The following is a 19,897-nucleotide window of genomic DNA, read 5'->3' as shown; positions in this document are numbered from 1 at the left end:
ACGCTAACATAGGTCCTACCACCTTAATTAATCTACTTTGCAGGCAGGAAGCAAAGTGGAAGAGAGTTAGAACGGCCATATCTACTATGTTCTTGTACAAGGCAACTAGAGTGTACAGTTTATCTCAGCAAAGAGGGTTTCTGGCTGTTCAGCTTATATCAGCTTCGCAACCAAAATAAACTGTATGAAAAAAAGCATTTCCTCCCCTGGCATACACAATACAATATCCACAATGAGGCTTCTGCCAGTGTAAGAAAAAAACCCAATAAACCAACTACGAAAAACTCTTCTATGGCTCTAACAATATCGCAGGTAGACTTGGTCTTGGCATAAGTGGTCATCTCACATAAATCCTTTGCAAGCATAAAGGTCTCAGCATAAAGAGAAGCCATTGCTTTTAACTGCATAGAGATGAGTTTACCACAGGGACATGCAATGAAAATACAAATCTCTACTCTGATACATAGGGAAGATCCCATGCTAGACGCAAAGGATCCAAAGAATGCCAAAAAAGTTGCTAGCTGGTGTTGCTTAGGACACAGGAGGATTTTCTTATGCAAAACCAGCTGGAGCCTATATGCTTCATACCATACCTCCAGAAAGCTACTTTGCAACAGCTACTACAAAATGAATGCAGGCTTTTTCCCTACAGCATTCTTTGCACTGTTCTGGTTGAGAAGATGCAATGGAAAATATAAAGGAGCAAAGTACAATGTAAAAAAGGGGAGCTGAAAATAACAGGTGGATGTGATTTTGAAATGAGGATGCAACAAAGGTGGGAAGAAGAATGCAGGTCTTACCTGAACCTAAATGATGAACCTCTAGAAAAAAGAACAGGTTTAGGCTTTGGTTTAGGCTCCTCAAAAAGCCTGAAAAAGGCATGATGCTCCACACAGATCTTCCAGAAAGACTTGCAAAAATCTCGACTGGCCATAAGGAATTCCAGGGTATCCTGGAATGAACTCTGAAAATTGAGATAGCATTTGCAATGTAAGCAAGCAAGTAACATACACCACAGAGATGCACTGACAAAGCAGGTGCTATGCTACAAAAAAGACCTTTTTCCCAACTCATTGGCTTTCAGGCTTAACAGGCCCTATCCTTCCCACTTTGAAACATCACTGATTTGTCTGATAGTATCAGAGCTATTGCTCAAACTTCCTTTCATTGACAAATGTGACAGAGATAAAGCAGTGATCTCAACATTACTGAGAAGAGGTGGTTTACATGGTATAACTTAACAATTGATGATATAGTACCAGAGTCGCAGCCAGAAGACGACTCTGTAACACTCAGTTTACATTTCCTTTACTAGGACTGCTCACCTGAGGTGCCAGGTTGATGCGTGCAGTACCAAAAGTGAACATAAGCAATTAATTAGAAAAAAAAGAAATCTTCTTGAGGTGGTGAAATCATGTGTTTGATCTGTGAGTAGAAATTTACCAGATACCCTTCTGTCAACTTCATCTATTCCTGACAAGTACTTACATTCACATCAGGCCGTAGTTTGATAAGAAAACGTTTCCTCTTGAAGCTCAGCTTTCGAACCTTAGCCCAGTTGAAGGCATTGATCTTGGTGTGACCCTACAGAGAGCAAAGCCAGCAGAGTTTAAGCATTCCAGATCTGAATGGAGAAATCTAAACCACTAAAGAAAGCTTGTTATAAATTAATCATCTATTCACTTCACTTGAAATTATGATATTTCTTATTATTCATCCTCTGATAATGCAAACCGTAAGTATCTGGTGCCGTGACTGAAGGCAGGTACTTATGGTTAAACTCTTGCATAGGACTAGGTATATTGAGTTGACGTGAAAGTATCCGATCCAGTATCACTGCACAAAACAGGATGGCCCAGCTTTTGCCCAGATGATGTTATCTTGTTCCACTATACAGACTGATTTTTCAGTGGACTAAGTCACCTCCCAGAGGTGCCCCCTTCTCCTTCTATCAGCTACAGAGAATGCAGGGAATCCAGACACCTAACATGGTCACCTCACTTTGACAGGGTAAATTTCTTCCTCTTTGTCTGTCTACAGGGCAAAAGAAACACCCCTTTAAATATCACTTAACTGGGGGGGGGGGGGGGAATGAGCAAATGGAAGTTCTGTATTGGAACTGCAATATACTGTGAGTATTTTGACATTTCATAGGGAGCAACAGAAGTAAAAGGAACCTAAATAAATTACTTGTCTCTGAAGAGTCACAAAATGCTTTTCCCCAAAAAAGGCAATCAAAAACCAGAAGCAAACAGGAAGCCTGAGAGAAATTATCTTCAAAATACTACAATTCCCAGCCACTGCATCATTAGCCCATACTCCCCAGAAGTCTGGTTCTTTATCTACGTTAGAAGGTACTGGAGGTATTATTTTAAAATATTCATTACAGTAGTTTGTTTAGTAAAGACTTCAATACAAACATGCCTACAGCACAGCACAGAAGTTTCAGAGAGTTACTACAATGTTGCTAAATGCAGAAACCCATGTTGATTTGGGCGCCGTCACCAGACAGATGTAGGAGTAATGACAGTGTGATGATCTCTGCTAAGTCAACCTGCTGTCTAAGAATCACGTAATTAATCTCCCTTAGAATATTCAGCAGCACTGACACTGATTTCTAAATAACTGGCAGGCTTTAAAATAAGTCTGTCTGAGTACTGCTTATGCCATTTGTGAGTGAACCTTTATTTTCCTTGAGGTCATTCTAATGAGGTCTTCATATTTCAATTTCTCTCTATCAAAAATAGAAAGATGAACTTAAGGCTCTTGCCCTGTGAAGTGCTTGAAGGAAGCCCTAACCCTACTGCCAGATGCCAATTGCTGAGCAGACTCCAGCAGGTCAGAGCCTGACTTCCTTTTCAGCATTCAGTCTTGGAGCTTGATCCAGCAAAATTTCCCAGTTTTTCTGAAAATTCAAAAAAACCCCTGTTTTGAAAGTCCCAAACACATTAGGACAAGAAGAGATGACTGAGTTTTAGAGCTTTACAAATCAGGCCTTGGGCCTTCAACCAGCAGCTACATTTTTACAGAAGGATCCCAGCTGTCTGCTGGGACTTGGTGAGGTCCATGCTGTTTTGTGTGGACACATACTTTCAGCCGTAAGACAGTCTTAATTTATAAGGCTTTGCAATTCATTAATTCAGCTGATGAAAATTCTGTGGGAAAGCAGGGGAAGGGCCTGAACATACAGTCATTTGAATTATGTGCATTTCTAACAACATCCTGGTGTTCTCATGCTTCAAGCGTCAGTTTTGGGGTTTTACTACCAACCCATTTAGTTGAGTAGGGTTTTTTGATTTTTTTTTTTTTCCCCAATTTAGATCTCAGAGCATTTGGGTCAGACATATTTCTGGGTTTGTTTGTTGCTGCTGTTTTTCTTTATAAAAGGACTCAAAGTACTTCATAAGGTTGGAAACACTAGTATTTTAACTGAAGTCAAACAGTTAAAATGAATAGTCTTTTTTGACAACTGTAAAAATGGGCATTTTAAAGAACAGTTTACTTACCGTTTTTAACACACAGTGAGTTAAGTAGCATTTTGGATGCTAGTAGACATAAGTTCATCTGAAGTGCAAGCAGTTTACAGCAGCTGACTATCTGTACTTTCACAACTCTAAAACCCCAATTTGTTATTTACCCAAGGGGAACTGCAGAACAAGAATTTGATAAATTGACTAATGATGCTTCACAAACATTTACTAAGCTGACTAGCATAGGAGAGGACAGGAAAGAAATGTAAGGAAAATATTTTGGAACTTTTAGGGAAAGGTATAAGATTCATGGATTCAGCAAAGGTAGAATGGCCAAGGCTGGTCAAGAAAATTGTAAAAACTCTGACAAAGTAACACTACAGAGAGCTTACATTCACTTCCTACATCCTTCTCCATGTACTCCAGTTGTCTGTTGTTTTATTTGTCCCTGCTTCACACCCATTTATTATGCACCATGCCTGCAAGACCTACCTGCTCCTATATGTAGGAGGTGTCAGCATGACCAACTTGCAAATTGTGAGCTGTGGATCAGTTTGCATCTTGAACAGCACATTGTGGCTGCAGATGGAGTTCTACCCTGTGCATGCAAACAACGTAAGAGTCCCTGGAAGTGAAGGACCTAATGAGCTATAAAAGGTTTAAGGTCATTGTTAGAAAAAAATTCCTGAAATTTCCTGTTTCCTGAATTTTCCCAACCAAATTCTTTTAGACATGGTTGAGGTCCTGACTTCTTATCGCTGTAAGAAATCTCTCTACTTTATAAAGTACAAAGTCATGTCCTGAGCAGCTCTAACCTGAAACACCAGAATGCCTGTGTTGGCAACAGCCAGGTTGATTTTTGTCCCTTCCCTGTCCTTGGCTGGATGCAAGCGTATTCCATACATCTCCAGCCGACGGGCAATCTCCAAAAGCTGGAAGTCAGACTCTGCTGGTGTCTGTCCCCTTGAGAAAGAAAACAGAGAAGACACAGGAATTCTTCACACCTTTTAATGGAGATCAACAGGTCCTCCAGAGAACAAAGAGACATTTCATCAAAGAGACTGAAACCTGTCAGAGGTGTAATATCCGCATGTTTTTTCTATGTCCCCAGATTTATATCAGCTAGAACAACAACTTTATCTTAGTCTAAACCAATACCAAAGAATCCACAGATTTTACAGACTATTAGAAATTTTGATCGCTCCAATTCTGACACACCTTATAAAGCTAGATTTTGAACCATTAACTTTAATAGAATTCACTACCTCTCTTTGTATTTTCCATTGGAAAAGCATGCTATATTCCTAAAAAAAATATTTCATAAACAGAAGCATGTAAGGATGTTGTTCATTGTAAAAGTGAATGCAATACCAAAATGAAGTAAAACAGAAGCCATGAAAACATTAACATAAATGTTGAGAACCCATAAGCACTAAATTAATCATGACAAAATTATGCAAAAGTTTTATTACTGCTATAGAACTCCCTACCACTCATACATAATTCAATGTAGCTCAAAATGAAATTGTTAAGTCTTGAAGTGTTCTCAACAGCAAAAAAATACTTTACTATGCCTTATTTGTAATTCTTTTAACCATCTTCTTACTACTAGTCTTTTGTCCAGGCCTTAGGATACCAATTTGTATCATAATCTTGAATACTATTACCCCAAATCCCTAATCCTGCAAGCACTTTGTGCTTTTCCTTAAACTATCATTAAACCCCTTCTTCATCCATCTCTAAGTACAGCATGGAAAGGTGAAAAAGCGACATTCAATGTCCTTGAAATCAAAAAGACTGCTGTCAGAAGTGCCTGACTGATCAGTCATCATTTGCAATCATACCTGCATGCACAAAATCAGCAGTGAAACATTTTGTATGAAATAGACTGTAAAATTATGGCATGCTTGAATGAGTATCAAAATGAATTGCTCTTTAAACATCTTGTTATGATGATGGGAGAAAGGCAGGAGTAACCTTCCGGAAATTTACCGAATGTTTTTTGAGAAGTAACCTTTGGGAAGCTCAGAGGTCCAAGTCTCTTTTTTACTTATGATCTAGCATATATTTACAGTTAGAACTACTCTAAAGGAAAAGAAGGCCAATAACAAGAACAAAGAAGTCTTACATGTGACTACGGTGAAATTCCATGATTTTGTCTTCTAGTGCTTCTTGCTGAGGTATATACTTGTTCTTCGCTAAGTGTTCACGATCTATGGTTTCATCAAAATCCCCAATCTCAGCTATGGAGAATTTTAAGAAAAGTCTATTAAAACATTGTATTAAATCTGAATTATTTGGGCAATCCAGAAGGTGCAGACAGCTGGGAAAAGGGCAGAGAAGCAAACATAGTTTCTTGCAAGCTGCATCATGGTTTTGATTCAGATTCCCACTACATTATCTTCCACACATTCCTCCCTTCTCTGTGTTAGTATCTCATATGTGAGCAGAAGCCCAAGGATTCCTCCCATCCACCACAACCAAAGTAAGTAGCTATTGGATGTCAACTGAACAAATGAAGCCATCACAGTGCTGCCTTGACTTGTGTGTGGGATAAGAGGTGGGGAGGTGACAGGGAGGACAATACTAATCCAGCAGAACTCATCCATTTCTCTCACACGCATGGTGGTGCTCAGGTGCTTTTCCCAGAGCAGCCAAGCACAAGCTTCTTCCCCAGGCCCATGCCGCACACTGTAATCTTCAGGGGAAAATCTGAAGAGAGATGGTTTTGTTTGCTTGTTTGAACATAGGCATGTATTCCATCTCATGGGGTTATGAAACATTTGTCTTCCTCTGATTTTGCAGCAGTTTGAGACACATTCTGTCTCCCTCCTCCTCAAAGTTGCTCCCATCTGCTGCAGTTATTCAATACCGTGTGTGCAACAGTATGTTACACCCACTTTCCATTTTGCAGCCCATTCAGTGAGATTTCCTTTTTTTTTCGGGGGGGAAGGGGAAGGCAGTCCTTGTGTGGGTGCCAGATTACTATCTTGTTGCCTGCTATTCTTGGAATGCCTTTGAAAATCTTGCTATTAGCTTTTTCACTGAACAGCGTAGCAGCCTCTGCCTGTGAACCTGCTGGAATAACAGCAACAATGCTGCAACAAAGGCTGCTACCTTAATAATGTCAGTGAAATTAAAAAGCAGCACCCTCAAATTAAATACAGGTTGCAGTCAGACTTGTTGTTGCGGAGTTGACCTAGGATGTCACAGACCAAAACTCAGATCCTTGTCTCATCCCCACCTCAGTTCCGCCCACAGAAATGATGTCTTAATCCAGTTCTGCCCAAAATAAGCTGTTTTAGAAAAAAGGAAGGTTTCAGATTATGTTTAAAACACTGCAGGTGATTTCTGACAAAAGTTTGCCTGGGATCAGATGTACCTGCAAATGCGGAGGGGAAGCAATAAACTTGTGTAGGCAGGGAAGATGAGGACCAAAGCATCTATGAATGACAGAGCAGTAACATTTCAACCCAAATTGCCTGCAGCCACACGATAACTTTTTATACTTCAGAGGTCAGAGGTGGAAAAGAGTTGATAACCGAGACTGTCTGATTTCCACGCCCTCGCTCATCCCATCTGCTCTGAATCAGTCCTTGAGACAAGAGAAATACTACAGAATCTTTAAGGATTCTCCTTTGTAAAATGTCCCTTTTGTCCCCATCTCAGAAACAGCTCCCTCACTCCAGTTTTACCCGCCCCAATGTCACAAATATTTAGGGTCCGTTTTTAACCCTAACTCAAATGAAAGGCAAGTTCCTCTTCTTTAATGAAGCCATAAGCCCACCTAGGTTTGCAACACCTCAAATAACATGGGCCTTGATTCTTTAAAACACAGTTCATACCCTGTATGTCCTTGTACACGGATGGACTTAAATCTCCTTCTGTAGGGTTTTCTTAGGAGCCAAGAGTACAGAAGACTCTTATTTCACCTCTACATGATTTCTATAATGTTCTCTGCATTTATCAACTGCAAATCCGTTATCAAAATTGTCCTCCTGGCTTTCAAGTTAATTCTGAATTTGTTCTCTCTGACCTCGTACTCAACAGGTTTTCCTCCTTTGCTCCTTAGCCCTCCTTTTCCACCTTAAATGCCTTTCTAGTAGCACTCCCTCTAGAAAGAGAGGGAGTTATATTTTGAATAGTCAGCCTCACATTTAAGTCTTCTTTAAAATCCTCTCATGTCTTTTAGCTAAAGATTGATTTCCACTGATGCTCCCTTTTCTCTTACCTTGCAAGAGCATTACACCATGCTGTATTCTGTCTGCATTAGCACTTCTGATATGTCTAATGCTCTGTATTTCAGCTCTTTTCCTTTAATCAGTCCATCTTCTTACTTCACACACCCACTTTACTGCATCATTTGCAGTATCAAAGTGTCCTCTCATTTCTAACACTTTCTACAATGCTTTTAAGATATTTTAAAATAGAATGTTTCAAATAGAAATTTCATTCTGTAATGTACATGCTAATTTAACAGACACCTATTTGCTGTCATATTATGATTTCATATAAATAACAGTTTATGCCATTGACATAAGCTTGTATACATAATATAAGGGCCTCCTGGAATCAGATATCCCCCACAGAAAACGCTCATAGTCATAGCGTCGATAAGACATACAATACCTAACCTCCTGCATTCTCAATCTTTCCACTTTGATATCATTACTCTTATCAGCTGTCTAGTTTTGTTTTTGTAGCAGACAAATATGCAATTTTTTTTTTTGCTACTGAATAATAAGCTAGAGTGAAAAATACAAAAGACAGCCATGTGGGTAAGATACAGCTATAGACTCTTATCAGAGAAAATTTTCACAGAAACATGGACACACAAGATGGATAAATAAATGAGATAGCTGCAAACTTCTAGCAGAGGTTTCTAGCAAACACTGTTACACAAAAAAGGGAGAGGGGAAAAATCATAAACTGCAACAAAAAGGTCCAGCTTGCAGTCAGGAGATGGCAAGGGGTAGCAGCACTGTTGGTGCACCATGAGGCACAACATCCCTCTGCCCAAAATGGCAGTTCAGATTCTGTGAATACTATCTCACTTGTGTGTGATGAATCTCTCACCTCTCTCCTTCTGACACGATCGAAAAAACTCATTTTTCAGTACAGAAGTATCTTACCTTACTCACCCTATAAGGACAGTACTACCTGATTCCTAAAATCCCAGTTCAGAATCACTGTGCATCTCTAGCTCACAGGTGAAGGGGACAAAGAACTAGAAAGATTTCAAATGCATCATGATCATTTCCAGCAACTGAGGAAAATTATTTAATCCAACAGTATAACGCATCTCAGCAGCATAAGAGCAATAGTGGTGATTTGCCATTTTTGCACACTTTGAAAAGAACGCTTCTTGCTGGCCTGCATAGGTATGTCAGGGGGAATGGCCAGGTGTATAATGGAGGAATTTTGAAAAAACACTGAATTAAATCTGAGTTTGACTGTGGGGAGAAGGGAAAGGGACAGCTTGTAAAGGTGAAAGGGCATCCTGTATTTTATCCTCTTATGCTGTTGCTTTAGGAAAACAAGCTAGCAGTTGCAATCTGAGCAGTTCAGACACCAGAGCTCTAGACAGTTCAGTGAAGAACTTAAATGAATAATCAATAAGAGATGAGTAAGACATGAAACAGGATCTAAGTAGAAATCATAAGGAAAACAATGCTTATAAAGTCTAAGAGCTCAAGAGAGGATGATCATGAAGCAGTAACTCAAATGAAGGGAGACACATGCATTACGGTGTCCTCTCCCTCACATCTTTCTTTGGTGCACAGACATTTAGTAGGAAAACTCACCCTCCTAGAATACAGTGTAACAAATGATACTCAATTTCCCCCAAACGATCAAGACTTTTTCTCCTTAGATGATGGGAAGTTAGAACTAGCTTAACCGAGGAAAGAACTACAGTTGGTGTGCTGGACACCATAACGGGAAAACCAGAAAGACACAAAAAGCTCGCTAGCCAAGGATTTTTTTTTTTTTTGTCTGTGCTGCAAAAATACTCAGTTTTAAAATGGTATGAGGAATACAGAATTTCACAGAGGCTGTTGTACAGCTTCTTTTTGCTACTTAAGTCACACTGGGCAATGATGACCATGGCAAATAGAAGACCATGCAATACCTGCCTTTCCAACAGCAATTGATGAGAAACTGCACTAACACTCAAACGCACTATGACAAAGGGTCATGAGATTTATCTGTTTATCACTAAAGAGCATCTGAACGTTCTTCTTGGCCGAAATTGCCATACAACAGCATTTCAGTGGAAATATGCAATACTGAATTGTACAACAACCATTCAAAACAATGGTCTATTATGATCATTATACATGCTACTAAGTGGTTTTTCCTAATGTTATTCTCAAGAGTATCCATAAAGTCTTGAAACGGAAAACATATGATGCCTTTCAAGTGATCTGGAAGCTAAAAGAAGCTTTGATGCAATGAACAAAGTTAATGTATGATTCTACTGAACAGTCTTATTGTGCATACTTTGCAGTTAAAAAAAAAAAAAAGCTTAAAATCTGTTGGTTTTTTCTTCCCTATCAGTTTCCTCTTAGGACTGTGATTTAGTCTGGCATTCTAAGCATGTTTACATGTTTATTTATTACATTCTCTAGACAGCATACAGACCTCCAGGAATTTGAATGCTCTGCTGACATGATACAAAGTATAATAAAACAGGAATTCAGGAGAAGAATTCAACCTGTTTGCCACTGCCTGCAAAGTTTGCTTTTCAAATGATCCTAGGCAGGCTATTAAATGCAGTGCTTTAAAAATGCAAATCCATTGTCCAGAAGCTCTGCTTTATTTGAAAAAGTAAATTACCTGTATTTGAATGCCATTATACAGAAATATAATAAATTGTCCGTATGGCTTAAACCTGTCCCTACGGCAGCGTCTAACAGGTAACCCAGCAAAGCATGTCCAACCAACCATCCTGTTTATCCTCCTGGAAAGAAGAAAAAAGGGAACTTACACTGTACTATGTGCGAGATTAAGAGGGCGGTGCTGGTATCATTACACGTTAGCCTTCCCTGTGCCAGGTCCTGCTTCACTTGCAATGCAAATAGATACCTGCAAACCAAAAGTGAACAAAGTGTTACACAAAGCATGAGGGAAAGAGGGGGAAGTATTGCAATGCCAGCTCTGGTTTTGGCTACATGTTCCTTTCACTTTTTGGAATCTCCAGAGGTGATCTGAATTTCCTAAGTTTGGAGGCTAAATAAAACATAACAGATACTGTATTACAGCCATTAGAATCTTAAACGGTGGCTGCTTTGCAGAACTGAGATACTCTTTTCTCTCCTTCCCTCTTTTTGAACCACAGCAATGAGATCTGGAAGCGATACGACAGTGGAAACAAATGTGACAGCTATTAAGTGCTCAGCAACCGCACAGCAAGCGGCACTAGATAATGGAGCTACTTGTAACTATGAAGAAATGCCAGATAAACCAGTGAGTTAGAGTTACCAGTTAGTTCTTGCAGAACACAAGGAGAACTCTAAACTTCCGCATTGACACTCACCTGGAAATGAGGGGCAAGATCTTGATTGAACAACTCTAGCTAGCTCTGATTCTTTTGTGGCCCAGTTACCTGCACTGCCTATGCACCAGCCCTTTTTAACATATTTGCTTCCAAACCATCTCAGCCACATAGGGCCTCTCTACGTAGACAGTTTAAGTGCAGGTATCACAGGTCTGCAATATTATTTCAACATTTAAATTTCTTCTAGCTTCAAAAGGAACTGAAATTTCTTAGTTCTACACAGCATCAAATTCTTCCCTAGAAAAAAATGACCTAGCAGTAAGCATTTCTCCTACAGTTGGTATGAATCCTGAACTGGTTAGATACCTTAACAAGCCCTCCAAAGACTGCAGCTTCTCTGGAGAACTCATACTAGGATCTCTATAGTTTTTAATAAGACTAGATTTTAACAGGTTCAGTGAAAAGCTCTCATTTGAACACTGAGTTTCTGAATGAGGAGATGTAAGTAAATTAAATGAAAAGGGCAAGCTGATTTGAGGAGTATGGAAACATACACAGGACATGAAATAATACAGCAGATCTAAATAATGTCCTTTTGAAAGCTGCAGACATCTGCCTACCCATACAAAATTTACCCTAGTAGAACAATATAGCACAAAAGAGTTGTATTCTCTGCTTCCTGAAGCGATGAAGCTGTTCCCTGTGGATATGCTTTCACATCCTACACACTGCTGTGTAGATACATTCAAGTTCCCTAGCATACACATTTAAAATTTAACCAAAAAAGTCATTAGGATTCAGAGACACGTCCCCAGGTGCAGAAAATCAATTTACAGTTCACATAGTAAGCAACTGATATGCAGAATATCTATTCAGAAACAGAAATGTTTCATTAGTAACATCACATTGTTTTCATTCATCCCTTTATTGTTTTTACTCAGTCTTTCAAGTAAATATTCCTTCTTCCTACTTTTCTACTTTCCTCTGTCCAGGCCAGCAAGAGATATCAATCATTTCTTTTTTTCCGTTCCATTGCTCTATTACCAAAATAAAACAAGACAGAGATAAACACAGAACATTACAAAGGTGGACTTGTTCTTTATAAAGCAGGTCATAAGGACACAAGAGCTCTTTGTAAAAGAGGACTTCATCTTATGGGAAGATTGAAAATAAAAGTTAATAGTGAAAATACTGAATCAGAATGGAAAAATGTAGTTTAAAATAATAATATTGTAGATTAGAAAAAGAGTTGAGAAGTTTCAGTGAAGAAATGCTGCAACAAAACAATGTTTCTGAACATAAAGGAAGGACCTGCTAATGAGGAAGAACCTTAATAGGTCCCTCATATACATATTTACTCACAGAGAAATGTGACTCTCTATGCCAATACAGTGTGAAATTCAGAGCTTAAATGAAGTTTTTGAAATACACTGAAAATAAACACACCTTTAAGGTACTCTTTCTGCATATGTGTGTATCCTTCTCTGCCTTCCTCTTACTTTTCATTTTATTCCCTCTCCTTTCCATTTCTCCATCTCTGAAGTCACAGTTACACCTGTGCAAAACTTGGGCATTTGTGTTGGCTATAGGAACAGGATCTAATGCTGCTGCAACTTGGCAATTCATGCAAACAACTCTTTCCCAAATGCAGGTGTAGAGTCGCATGTGTCCCTCAGCAAAGGCGCGCCCCAGGGCACCAACACGTGCCTTAGTCAGGTCCCTTCTGACACCACTGCCAAAGGGGCTCGGAGAACTCTGTTGCCAAACTGCTTTCTCTTGAGGTAAGCAAAGCTCTCCCAGAGCCCCAAATCCAAGGAGGCAAAGGACTCCTGCACTTTGCAGAACCTCTCAGCACAGACTGCAACAGAATCTTAGCGCCTATTTTTCAGGTGCATTCAAGGTTGGGGCAAATAACATCAAGTTAATACTAAGAGGCAGCCCTTGATCCTCACCCAATCATCTCAAATTCTATGTTCTGCCCTCTGTCCACCAAAGATTTAATTAAAAAATCCCAGTCATGCAGCTACTAACCTTGTCAGTTCCTCCTGCAGCTGAGCGTGGTCAGGTGGGAAGAATTTTACCACAAATTTTACAACAACATGTTTCGGTCCTAGGGGAAATGTCAAAGGAAGTTAGTGAACATCAATAACATGCTGGCCGAATTTTATTACACAGAATGATGTACAAGAGATGATTCATGGAACTTGCAGTGCACACATACATGCTAATCTCCTGTCCTTTATTAGTATTTGGGTTCTTTAGAGATTGCACAATAAAATCTACACACAATAAAAGAGAACAGTAACTTGGTGGAGGGATACTCTGCCAAAACTGAGTCTGTTTTTAGTAATTACATCAGTTGAACCAATAAAATAAATTATGTGTGTCTATTTTCCTTGCTTCAGAACAGGAGGGAGCTAAAATACACTCCACTTTTCAAGTCCACTAGCAAATTACTATTTCTGTTTTAACAGCAGCACATTTGTTCTGACTCTTACAAGTACGACCAGTGACAAAAGGAGCAATGCATCTCTCTCTCATGAGGGGGAGAGGTGCCAGAACATACACTCAGACTAATATGACCAGAGGGGCACCTAGGAAAACTTAATCTTAATGGCAAAGCTCAATAAATTAAGAACTTCGCTGATATTTGATAGAGGAAAAAAATAACCCAAACCTTTCCTGTTCCCTTCTACTCCTCCCAGAGCTGATGGCTATTTACAAATTCCTTTTGGTTCCCCCCACCCACCATAACTTTCCCTGATGCCCCTAACCCAACTGTTTCCTCCTCTTGGTCTCAGACAGTTCCAAGTTCTGCAGCTATGTCCTAGAGAGCTTTAACATATTTGCTAGCTCCTTCCCAGCAATACTGTCTTCCTGTTCATTTTCTTTTATCCTGATTACTGTTACCTTTTGGCAATGTGTGCTTCCTTTAATCCTTCTTTTACTGCATGTTTTTTTTCTCTACAAAACTGTTTACTCCATTGCCACCACTGCCTCTTCTAGTGACTGACTAAACCTCTGCCTCCTACTGGGTCAGCCCCTTCATATGTTCATGTGATGTAATTTCACAGCATGCACAGTTCATCTTTTAAGGACAGAAGAGAAATAAAAAAAATAATCCAAACAAAATTCAGTGAAGACAGTTGAGAAGATAAAGATCCCAAATGACAGAGCCCTCATTTATTCAGGTACTCTCAAATTGACAAAATAAATGACAGCAAGGAAGTACTTACTTCTAATCTGTTTCATAACAGGCTTCAAAAGATCAAGCCACACCTGAAAACAAAAGAAGGCGGTGTTATCATCTCTGCACAAACTACTACTCACAAAGGAGCATTTTTCATTGCACTACTTAGACTTTCATTTACTTAGTTATTTTTTCCAGTGAGGTCATCATGCTCTCCCAAATTATATGTAGTGGATTTTCTCCCCAAAACTCTGAAAGATGCTCAGGAAACAGCACTGTTAATGGCTGTTACCGTGGCACAGTTTTTGAGGCAGTACAGATTCAGAGAGCTGGGAAATTGCAAGGGGATCTCCCCCTCACTTGTCTCAGATACCAACAATCATGGCACGTTTGGTCAGGAACCATTCATTTTGTGAAAGGACAACTGAAACAAGGAGTTCAGAAAAAGACAGTCCTGTACTGTCATTATGGTCCTCACCCAAATTAATCTTGAGAAAGGCAAGTGAAAGGGGCTGGTGCTTGCCTTTGAGCTGGGAATGCTGGGCAAATGGAGGAAGAAGGTGGCAACCTCCTGGCTTTGGGGACCCAACAGGAGTCCCACTGTGAGGCCTGGGCATAAATGTGGAGCTCCCCGGCTCTGCCCCACAGAGGTAAAGGAGTCTCACCACCACCACCTGAGGAGGAAAGTCCTCTCAGGTCAAGGGCGTGAGGCAGACACAGTGCAAAGCGCAGGCGGGAGGAAGCTTACTTTATAGCTATGTAACGTTTTCTCTTTTCTATAGACCTGGGAAGCTCAGGCCTAGGATTTCTTAATTAGTGTAACTTCTGCATATAGTTTACTTTCAGCTCGGTTTTTAACAACCCATTTTTCAGGACAGTGTGTAGGTCTTTCCTTCAGCTTTCGAAAGGGAAGCAGTGGGTGGAAATACAGTTTTCAGAGCCTAAACCCCAATTCTGCACTTGCAGTCAGAAGGGCCTGGGCAAAATATTATGGTAAGCTGAGAGACAATCATGCAGAAGGTAAAAGCCAAACGACTTGCAGGGCCTGGAGAAGTGCAACAGCTCATGGTCCTCAGCTGGTAACTAACTATGCCCAAGATTTGTATTTTGTTATCTCACTAAATTGCACGGAGCCTCCCTCGGGGACATCTGGAATTTGTGGAGGAACATCCTACAACCGTCACAAAGGTTAAAGCCATTAAAAAACAAATTAACTGAGCCTTCCTCTATAAAAAGAATACGTATTGAAACAAATACATCTTTGACCTTTAGTAATTTTAGATTACGCAGAGACTGAAACGTACTCAAAATATCCATTTTAGAAAATCACCTGAGAAGCCAGACAGGAATAGGACTGTACTGCTGCTGTAACTGCTCCAACGCTGTTTACTGTTTTCATCATTACTAATATCAGTGATTCCAATTAGGAAAGACCTCACATTCCTGGCCTTTCACACCCACTAAGGTTTCTCAATGGAATTCTTTTTATGTTTCTCAGCCTATGAAAGTCTTTTTTTTTCAGAAGGGCTAAAGAAACTTGGTTATCCAAGAATAGGAACACAGTGTTTACCACACATTAAACTGGTTCTGACACTTTTTGGCATTTCAGTACACTTCAGTAACTTAAAACTGTTTTGTTTCAGAAAGCTGACATGTACGTAATCTGCAACAAAGTTCAGGGACTTTGCCAAGTTTAGTGGGGAAAAAAAAAATTTTGAATAGAAAACAGTTAGTTTACAAGAATATGACAGTAATGTATTTCACTTGACACCAAAAAAAAAAAAATCTCTCTCCCTCCAGAGGCAGTTTATGATACAGCATAAGCACACAAGTGTGTCATTCCTTTCTACACTTTCCCAGTCATCCTACAAGCAAGTTACAACATCCTTGACCAGACTGCTGGATACTAGAAATGCACGTATTGAACATGTGTAGGGAGAAAGGTGGGGCAAAATGAAGACCTCACCACTATCGCCAAACCCAACCAATCAAAACTTACACATCATGCAACTCCCACACTGTACCTAAACACAGCCAATCTGAGACTGGTTTATAAACCGGAAATGAAAAACAATGTGAGGATTCAATTAAGATTCATGTTTTCAATTTTCTCCAGAACTACAAAGGCTAGATTATTTATTTTTTAAACAAAGTCTGGCATTCTGCGACAGTGACCGGATTTCAGCAGCTGGAGAATTGGGGCAGATATCAAGTGTGATGAAACTCTGTGAAACCCCAGGCTTGGCAACAGTGCCTCATTTCTCCTTGTCCCAGCAGGAAGTGCAGCCCTCAGACCCTCCACGTTCATGTCCCATGCACATCTTGTCTGCTACAAGCACGGCACGCTTGAATGTATACAGCTGCCAGGTGTCTTGACATACAACTGTCAATATGTCAGATATGAGGTCTGGAGTCTTCCATGTTGAAAAAACAGCCAAACTGTGAATATATGACTTTGCGTACATATGATTACACCCAAAAAAACATGCTCTAAATATTTATTTTTCCTTTTACATTGCACTCTACATTGGAAAAGCAACTCATTCTCTTCAGATGATATGAATGTAAAATACGCATGTGTGCTTTGTTTCTCAGACACACCATTAACTGCAAATTTTTTTTTATTTGCACCATGCTTGAGTTCTACATTATGGCCTTTATTAAGTTCAGAAAGTTTTAAATCCCACAGGAACACTCACCTCAACTGCATCATATAAATTTAAGTGTAAATACTACTCTCAGAGTGCTGCTCCACACTGAAATGATTCATAATCAAATCTCCTGCTTCAGAGTTTCTGTGAGTTCCTTTTAGGTGGTCGAAGGCATTACTTCCACTGAATCTCACCATTCTTGGGGCACAGCTGACTAGACATGGGCAAGATCTGGGGATCTCCCCCTTTTTCAGAAGCAAAGATTGGAAGAACCAGCAGAACACGGACTGACGCTCTCAGATACTTAGCTAATATTTCCTTTTGCAAGAGTAGGGGCCAGGTGAGTTACCATGCTCGATGCATGGAGGCGTTTTCCTCCAGGTCAAACTGGCAATAGCCTTAGGGGGTTTTCTCCACCTTTCTCCTCATCAGAACCCTGGCTCCCTCACGGTGATCGTCTGGACATATTTCCAGCCAGTCAATTCCTGCCGCTGCAAGGGCCTCAGGCACTGGCAGCAGCTCAATCTCTCCTGTGTTCTGCCTCAAGCAAATAAACCATTTTGTTTTCACAAGACTGAAAAGCGTTAGTTTACTTCAGGTCTCCGAGCAAAACACAGAGGGTCATCTATTTGAAACTTAATGACCTGTGAAGTAGAGAAAGTTGATCAAATGACCTTCTCTATTTTCTAGAAAACTAAAACGCAACTGTATATACACAAGACGTTAGGATTTGTTTCAGCTTTACATACATACATACATAAGGAATGTCAGTATGCCATTATTAACATGGCTACATGGACTCTCTGTTGTAACAGTACTGTATAGTTGCACTGGTTTGAAGAGTTATGTTAAGGTCTCAAGTTACCTGAAGCATTAGCCAAGGATATCTGGCAGAATACTAAACTTTCTAGTAAACTGTTTCATGTAAATCCAGGAGCAAACTGTGAAGCGGATCACTTTTAAAGATCAATGTCCATTTCTTTAAATTTCCTCTTTAATTATAGTTAGCCTAAAACATTATGACCGCTACTGTTCAGTTTTAGTGTCCATATGAGCCTGCACTAAGGCGCGACAACAGATTACTGCAGCAGCAGGTAAATCCTTGTTTGTGTCTTCTGTTAAGAAATATTCACAGGATCACACAGAATCACAGAATCACTAAGGTTGGAAAAGGCCTGTAAGATCATCAAGTCCAACCAACCATCAACCAACACCACCATGCCCACCAAACCATGTCCCGCAATGCCTCGTCCACACATTTCTTGAACACCTCCAGGGAGAGTGACTCCACCACCTCCCTGGGCAGCCTGGTCCAATGCTTCACCACTCTCTCAGTAAAGAAATTTTTCCTAATATCCAGCCTAAGCCTCCCCTGGCACAACTTGAGGCCATTTCCTCTAGTCCTGTCACTAGTCACTTGGGAGAAGAGACCAACACCCACCTCTCTGCAACCTCCTTTCAGGTAACTGTAGAGAGCGATAAGGTCTCCCCTCAGCCTCCTCTTCTCCAGACTGAACAACCCCAGTTCCCTCAGCCGCTCCTCATAAGACTTGTGCTCCAGACCCCTCACCAGCTTCGTCGCCCTTCTCTGGACACGCTCCAGCACCTCAATGTCCTTCTTGTAGTGAGGGGCCCAAAACTGAACACAGGATTCGAGGTGCGGCCTCACCAGTGCCGAGTACAGGGGCATGATCACCTCCCTACTCCTGCTGGCCACACTATTCCTGATACAGGCCAGGATGCCGTTGGCCTTCTTGGCCACCTGGGCACACTGCTGGCTCATGTTCAGCAGCTGCCGACCAACACCCCCAGGTCCTTTTCTGTAGGGCAGCTTTCCAGCCACTCATCCCCAAGCCTGTAGCGTTGCCTGGGGTCGTTGTGACCCAAGTGCAGGACCCGGCACTTGGCCTTGTTGAACCTCACACTATTGGCCTCAGCCCATCGATCCAGCCTGTCCAGATCCCTCTGCAGAGCCTTCCGACCCTCCAGCAGATCAACACTCCCACCCAACTTGGTGTTGTCTGCAAACTTGCTGAGGGTGCACTCAATCCCCTCATCCAGATCGTCGATAAATATATTAAACAAGACCGGCCCCAAAACTGAGCCCTGGGGGACTCCGCTTGTGACCAGCTGCCAGCTGGATTTGACTCCATTCACCACAACTCTCTGGGCTCGGCTGTCCAGCCAGTTTTTAACCCAGCAAAGAGTGCACCTGTCTAAGCCATGAGTGGCCAGCTCTCCAGGAGAATACTGTGGGAGACAGTGTCGAAGTCTTTGCTGAAGTCCAGGTAGACAACATCCACAGCCTTTCCCTCATCCACTAGGTGGGTCACCTGGTCATAGAAGGAGATCAGGTTGGTCAAGCAGGACCTGCCTTTCATGAACCCGTGCTGGCTGGGCCTGATCCCTTGGTTGTCCTGCACGTGCCCTGTGAGCGCCCTCAAGATAAACCTCTCCATAATCTTCCCTGGCACCGAGGTCAGGCTGACAGGCCTGTAGTTCCCCGGATCCTCCTTCCAGCCCTTTTTGTAGATGGGCGTCACATTGGCAAGCCTCCAGTCGTCTGGGACCTCCCCTGTTTACCAGGACTGTTGATAAATGATGGAGAGTGGCTTGGCAAGCTCCTCCACCAGCTCCCTCAGTAACCTTGGGTGGATGCCATCAGGCCCCACACTTGTCAGTGTCCAGGTGGCATAGCAGGTCATTAACTGCTTCTTCCTGGATCATGGGGAGTTTATTTTGCTCTCCATCCCTGTCTTCCAGCTCAGGGGGCTGATTACCCTCAGGATACCTGGTCTGGCTATTAAAGACTGAGGCAAAGAAGGCATTAAGTACCTCAGCCTTTTCCTCATCCTTGGTGACAATGTTCCCTCCCGCATCCAGTAAAGGATGGAGATTCTCCTTGGCTCTCTTTTTGTTTTTAATGTATTTGTATTTTTTGTTATCCCTTACAACCGTGGACAGATTGAGCTCTAGGTGGGCTTTTGCCTTTCTAATTCCCTCTCTGCATGACCTAACGAGATCCAATTATTGCTCCTTACAGAAATTTTATATAGATGGATGGAAAATAGGTTTTTTTTCTAATTGC

The 19,897-nt window shown here is 41.1% G+C and overlaps 1 protein-coding gene across 1 annotated transcript in view; it reads right to left on the bottom strand.

Moving 5' to 3' along the window:
- FARP1 (FERM, ARH/RhoGEF and pleckstrin domain protein 1) overlaps positions 1 to 19,897 on the bottom strand; it is a 173,386-nt gene that overhangs the window by 50,414 nt on the left and 103,075 nt on the right. Inside the window, exons 3-9 of the mRNA XM_059831559.1 lie at positions 14,205 to 14,247; positions 13,000 to 13,078; positions 10,459 to 10,556; positions 5,599 to 5,713; positions 4,286 to 4,433; positions 1,489 to 1,584; positions 801 to 964 (exon numbers count right to left, since the gene is read on the bottom strand). Coding sequence (XP_059687542.1) covers positions 801 to 964; positions 1,489 to 1,584; positions 4,286 to 4,433; positions 5,599 to 5,713; positions 10,459 to 10,556; positions 13,000 to 13,078; positions 14,205 to 14,247 — 743 coding nt within the window. The remainder of the gene's footprint in view (positions 1 to 800; positions 965 to 1,488; positions 1,585 to 4,285; positions 4,434 to 5,598; positions 5,714 to 10,458; positions 10,557 to 12,999; positions 13,079 to 14,204; positions 14,248 to 19,897) is intronic.

The sequence above is a fragment of the Gavia stellata genome, chromosome 1 (genome assembly GCF_030936135.1).
Source record: "Gavia stellata isolate bGavSte3 chromosome 1, bGavSte3.hap2, whole genome shotgun sequence".
Taxonomy (NCBI): domain Eukaryota; kingdom Metazoa; phylum Chordata; class Aves; order Gaviiformes; family Gaviidae; genus Gavia; species Gavia stellata.
Note: the sequence above shows the minus strand (reverse complement) of the source record. Positions and strands in the feature narration are given on the sequence as shown.